Source organism: Halyomorpha halys, unplaced genomic scaffold (assembly GCF_000696795.3).
Source record: "Halyomorpha halys isolate HHAL.00 unplaced genomic scaffold, Hhal_1.1 Scaffold591.1, whole genome shotgun sequence".
NCBI lineage: Eukaryota > Metazoa > Arthropoda > Insecta > Hemiptera > Pentatomidae > Halyomorpha > Halyomorpha halys.
Genome location: NW_027104732.1, coordinates 299,872 through 306,720, shown reverse-complemented (window position 1 = coordinate 306,720; position 6,849 = coordinate 299,872). Strand labels below are relative to the sequence as shown.

Sequence of the window (6,849 nt, the reverse complement as noted above, 5' to 3'; positions counted from 1 at the left end):
AAGTTATTATAAACTTGTTGTTTTGTTTATTTTTTACGAGAAAATTTCTGTTTTTTCTCAAAAAAGTTACACAATAATAACGAAATTTGAAGTAAATAATTGTATAAAAGTAACAAAATAACTCGTAATGATGATATGTTGTGATTAAACAATTTTATAACTTTATATATAGGGTAAAGTTGTTTTAATCGGTAGTATCGGATAAAATGGGGAAGAAATTGTTTTTATTTTGTGTTAAGGAAACGAATAAATAATTTTGAACTCTTTATCTATCATAACGCTATAATGTTCCATAATAAACTTAATTAATATAAATTTGGCTAGATCTTATATTAATGACGAATTTTATGGTAACAGTCTTTATGATAAATTTTAATGATACAATTATATTACCAGTATTTATTAATTATCGTTTGTTAGGATTTTACTTTTGATAAATTTTCATAGTATGAGTTTTATTTGAACAGAGAATAAATAAATTCACACTTGAGTGTATCTAACATTATAATTAAGAAATGCACAAACACTGTATTGCAAAGTAAACGATTTACAATTGAATCCACAAATGCTATAAGGAATCTACATATTTTTGAAATTAAGTCTTACTAGCTATCATGATAATTTGTAAGAGTTTCACGACATTACCAAATGGCAATGCGATTCTCTACATTACTGTCAAGAGAATAAAGCCTTTTTTTATGTTTTTTTGTGAAAAATACCGAAATAGCTTATAATCGGTTAAAAAGTAATAAAAGTTTTCGATGGTTCCTAATTGCAGATATGGATCCATATAAACAAAATTATTAGTCTACAATAAAGTAATAAAAATAAAAAACCAAAAAGTAGACCAAAATATTAATTCACCCCTACAATTATTATAAATAACATATTGTCTTTTTTTTCAATAATGCAGCTTTGAAAATGTCATGTTATAAATTAATAAATAAATTCAATTATTCGATTCAAAAATAAATCTATATTTAATTGAACATAAAACAAACGTTTCAATAATTAAGTCTTTGAAAGTTTTATATTCCATTTTTTTATTGTTCATAATACACACTTTCTCATAGAATCGTTCTTAAACTTTCTAATTGTAAAGTAATAAATTCAGTGTGGGTTTAAAAGAAATCCTCATCAATCACTTACATGAATTCATTTGTATATATAATCCTGATATCCACAAGGTTAAGATCTGGTAAAGATAAAAAAAAATTAAATATAAATACGAATTGTCAGTTTACTGATATTATTCTTCTATTTGAATTATATCCTCTTAAAATTTCTAAATATGAATGTAATCTCAACACAGTACTAAATCTTGATTGAGTTCCAGGGGGGAAATATTCTTCATTGGTGACATACCTAAGAATAATTTATCTCTACCAAATTTAACTGTTCATAAATTTTAACTAACGCTTAACAAATTACAAATTATTTCTGCAATTAAAAATAACATTATTTTATTTACGTAATACCATGAATAATTTTTATTATATATTTCTTCTAGTTCGATTCGACCTTGTCAAAGCATTGGGCTTCCACAGTATTCCTAAAACCACCAGTGATCGAAAGATCAAGGAATACGTTAAGGTCCAACCAGAAGAAGGCTTTAACCTACCCGTCGACATCTACTGCTACCCCAACGATCCTAGGGGATGCTTCTTGTACGACAGGAAGGGAAATGTAGTAGGAATCCAAACCTCAGTAAGTCAAATATCATTATTTTACAAGCTATAAAAAATATTTACCTGAATAATTACTTAGTTTTTATATAAGATACGTTGCTTTTTATTATACATTTCCTTATGTAAGAAAATCTCAAATTCTCTTTTTCAAATTTAAATTTTAGTTCTTGAAGAAAGACATGGCCAAGGTCAATGCTGCTGATTACGACTACTCAGCTTCACCAAACTACGTAGAGACCAATTTCTTCGGAATTCCAGCTTGGAGTTTCAGAGCATACATAACAAACCCAGGTGACATTACATCTTAGTCAAATATATTAAACTATTTTTAAATTATAGTTTGAAATATGGAATTTTATTAATACATTGCTCAAAACTAACACCAAGAGTTTAAAAAAAATTTATCTGTTAACATAAACACCATTTGTAGTAAAATTTTTAAGCTAATTTACGTTAGTTTCAAATACATTTCTCATCTAAAAATCAGTAAGAAATTTAATAACTTTAAAATGTAATTTATATAAATAGTTTTGGGGATCTTGACGATCAGTCGATAAGACAACTTTAGTTTTTTAGAACAAAAAATTTCTTTAACTAATAATTAAAAAAACTATATTGTACAGAGTATTATTAAAGATTAATGTATACATAGATTCCTCTACAATGTCTGAAATTTCAATTATATTTGATTAAAAATTACATCGCTGAGTCATAACACTGACATGCAGTCCATCTTTTGCGGGAATTGTTCATTTCCTAACCTTATATATAGTACTTTTCCAATTTAAAAAGCATTGTTCAGTCTATTTACGCCCTTTGGAATATTTGCATCATCTTTTACCGCTTTTTTTAATGTTATATCCGAAGGATTTAGTAAACCCTCCTTTAGATCAATATAAATATTATAAAAATGTAATATCAACCAGTTTATTGTAATAACAAATTAAATAACCTAATTTGTTATTGGAGTAATATCCCAATTTAATGAATGCATAATGACACATTAAGTTGTAGAAAAATTATAAAAATGAGAATATTTATTCTTGCAACTGAGGTAAGCTACACATAGTGCCTGAAAAATTTAAAGAAAAATATAGAAAACATACGTATTCTGATTTTTATCTTATGTTGTATAGGTGCTATCATAAAAATTATTACATTGAACATCAGCGAACAATCGAAATATTATTATAATCAAGCATACAGAATGATATAAATCTCATATTAATATTTTATCTATGTCAACAGAAAAACTCACCGAAAACGGCCGTACTTCCAATGGCGAAATGGGAGATGGTCTCTGGACATACATCAAAGGTGAACTGGTTGAGATCCCCAGGCAAATGCCACAAGGAGACAGATTTGGAGACTTCTACAAGCAAGGGTGTATGAAATCTATGGGTGAGCTTATTTTAGTTTATTTTTTTTAATACTAATAGATGTAATAATATTTAATTTTTTAAATATTTTTATATAGCTATAGTTTCTTTACATTGGACTAGGCTTATTTTATTTCATTTGTGTTGCTAATTAATTATTTGAAAAGTAAATTTGACTGGTGCAATTATTAACTATTAGAATGTCACAAATTATAAGAAATAGAAAAAGTGGTAGTATACACAACGTTTTATATTCATAGTTAGATATTAATTTCCTTTCTAATTGAGACAATGTCTAGTACATAAGGAATAAATCTGTAGAATTAAATGATGGATTCTGACCCTAGGTCAACATTTCTTCTACAACTTACATAAAAATTTGGATACATGCAAGGAGCTTTTCGCTCTTTTCCCACTCTATGAAGATGGATTCCTCGTGGGTTACGGTTTGGCTACTCCAGGCTCAGGAACTGCTGGAAAACGCAGTTGGTACGAAAATCCACCAAAGCTAGCTCTTGAAGTAAGTATCAGTTCTTTCATCAAGTCACAAGGTTCATGATTCGAGATAGATAAATCTACAGCGCATACTGAATTATATCTTATGCTTCTAGATCATCACACCCAACAGGCCAAAATGCTTGGACAAGTTAGTGGATAAATACGGCCTCACATCCATGCACGTCTACTTCGTGAAGAGACCTTACGACATCTCATGCACCATCATCGGTAAGGCAATCGGCGCTGCAACTGGCTGGCTCCCATTTTAATTGTATTTATAATTCTTTAAACAAATAAATGCATTTTTACAAAAAGTTGTCTTTATTACTGATCCTTAATTTTTAAATATAGGCTTCTTTGATGGTATATATAAAAGTTTCTTGGGATTAAAAAAAACCTTTACTTACCACTGAAGACGAGATATATCATAACCAAGAGATAAATTTTCTTAGATGCTCAGTAACCATTGGTCATGCAACAGGCTGCTTGGCACTTACTTTATTTATATATATATATTGTAATACAATAAATGATATGCAAAAATATTTTTTATACTCCAAATATCTACGAGACAGAGTAATGGATTGGTGTGATATTGATTAGTAAAAAGGGAAGGTTGCAGTAATCAATAATGAATATGAGATATTAGTAAAAGATAAATAGATTAAGTTTAATTTTATATCCTTAGAGCGAAGACGGAGAGAGAGCTGAATTTTCCTTATTCCTGGAATACTCCATTTTTCCCTTTTAGGAAACGTTTACAGTTTGTCAGAAGGAGATTTATTTAGGACTTGAATTAATTAACAAAACTTAGATGGTTTTTTACTGACATCACAGATTTAATTGATTATTACAATGTATTATCCAGGTAGTCATCTCATAAATAAATAAATTTAAGAAAATTTTCGTTTGTATAGCAGCATTAATAATTTGTATTTATTTAAATAAAATAGATTAACATGTCTGAAACTAAATAACTTAAACCGGCACCAATACTTTAATGACCATTACGTTAAGTTGAAGTTTATCTTAGTTTTTTACTTTTGTCAACTGATAATCTGATTAAATTATTTTTTTTATGATCTATTTATATTAGGAATAAATAATAAGTTTGGATGAATACTTTTCGTAGCAAAGTACTTAAAAATCTTATTTCAGCTCAAAATTTTAAAATAAATGAATCAAAGTAACTAACTGGTTTCAGAAAAGTAGGTCAATATAATACAACATAAAGATTTATTAGAAATAATTACCTTGCCCTACTGGGTACTTAATATTTCTTTGGGTCGAATTCATTGATTTTTAACAATATATTACTTGCATTAAAAAATATAATAAAAAAAGCTATCATTAAATTTAATAAGATAGATAGTGATAATAAAAGTAACAATTTTAAACTAAAATCTATTATTAATGAAACCTTATATTTCTCATCAAATTTCATAATCTGAGTGGAGTGAAATTGAATTTAATAAATAATGTCATAATAGGCTTATTGCTTCGGTTGAAAAGTTATACCTTTAAATAAATATTATATTCTGATCTAACTAGGTTTTTATTTCCTAATTAATTTTGTAATATAGAATACAATAATGTGGCTATGCAGACTAAGTATGAGGTAAGGCAATGCAATGCTTAAAATGTGAACAGTCGAATTTAACGTACAAAAACAAAAGCAAAAAAAACAAGTAGCAGTTTAACACAGGAGAAGAATATTCTTGAAATGTTATTAATCAGCGACCTTAGATAACGCTAAATATATATATAATAAGCTTTATAGACACATAAACTTTTTGTTGTTTTAAAGTTATACATTCGGATTACCACGTTTCTAGCCCTTCATTATTCCATCTGACGTATTAAGTTAGTTCGTACATACACGGTTATACAGAAAAGTAACTGATTAGTGAAACACATTACCAACTACATAGTTCACTTTGAGTCACAATACTGGTTATGGATTCGTCTGTGAATCTCAGATTTACGAGTCCACAAGCAGTAGCGCCGTGTGCGACTTCCTCTCCAGTCCCATTATATTATACAGGGAGTTTTTCAAAGTAAACTAGTTGTAATTCGCGATACTGATCAGTTCCTTTTAAGTACTTCCGTATGCACACGGCCTCAGTTCAAGAAAAACACTAGTTCGGCATGTAATGAAAATAACACTAGTACTGGTACAGATGCTCATCGGTGAAGATGTGAACCACAAAATTTATGAATTAAAAATTACATGAATTAACACGATTTATGATGTATAATATGATAATAAGGCGTATAAGATGGACATGTAAGATTGTGGGGTTTACTAAGGAGCGAACCCCTAAAATGTTAATAAACATTGAACCAACAGGTAAACGCACGAAGGTTAGATCAAAACGTATATGGGAAGATTACGTTAAAACCTTAAAAGGAGGAGCGTCACTGGAAAGATGTATGTAGAAAACGATTGGTGGGCACCGAACCTTCGGTACGCCTTTATTATTATTATGAAATAAGAAACCTACCATAATCTGGGATATTCTTACATTAACATTCATTCTACTAATGGCCAACATAATAGACAACTGTTTGTGGAGAGCGGAACGACTTTCTATCTTCAAAATATATTAAAAACCTATTTCCGTCAAAAGAACAACATTCATAATTTTCGTACGACCATAATCAACAATTACCAACAATCATTACAATTAATAACACGTTATAGCAATATTAAAAAATGTTAATTTGAGTTTTCATTAGACAGTTCAGATCAAATCTTCAAAACAATTGAGGCCGCCAGGTCGTTAAAGCTGCTTGTACATACTACATTTTTAATGCTGGAGGAGCAAACAGGTTTCTATCCAGCACAACTGATCTTTAAATGAAAAATTTCGTAGCCTTGATGAAATGTAAACTATAATTTGATTTATGGTAAGCAGGAAAAATATATCATAATATGACAGTTGGAACGGGAAACGCAAGCAAATCCAATTTATATGACTTTCAAAATAGATATATTCGAAATAATAAACCCATCTACTAATAAATAAAGAAAAAATAAAGGATTAAAAACAATTTAAAATGATAAATTCCATTTATATTTAGAATTATTTTTTTATATAATGTAGAATTTGATTTAGTCAAAGTAATTATAATTATAATAAGTAAACAATGCTATATAATAAATAGAATAGAAATGGTTATTGAAAAATTGTTTAATTTTAGCTTTTATTGTTCATCTTTGTTGTTAAATAAATTAGTGTTTTAATTATAATGTTGGTTTTTTATATATTGTAGAATTTAAT

General features: G+C 28.2%; 1 protein-coding gene across 1 annotated transcript in view; it reads left to right on the top strand.

Annotated features, from left to right (window-relative positions):
- LOC106684552 (uncharacterized) overlaps positions 1–3,871 on the top strand; it is a 4,476-nt gene extending 605 nt beyond the window's left edge. The window contains exons 3-7 of the mRNA XM_014426697.2: positions 1,511–1,707; positions 1,853–1,979; positions 2,937–3,089; positions 3,415–3,587; positions 3,679–3,871. Coding sequence (XP_014282183.1) covers positions 1,511–1,707; positions 1,853–1,979; positions 2,937–3,089; positions 3,415–3,587; positions 3,679–3,834 — 806 coding nt within the window. The 3' untranslated portion in view covers positions 3,835–3,871. The remainder of the gene's footprint in view (positions 1–1,510; positions 1,708–1,852; positions 1,980–2,936; positions 3,090–3,414; positions 3,588–3,678) is intronic.
- Positions 3,872–6,849: the final 2,978 nt, after the last annotated feature.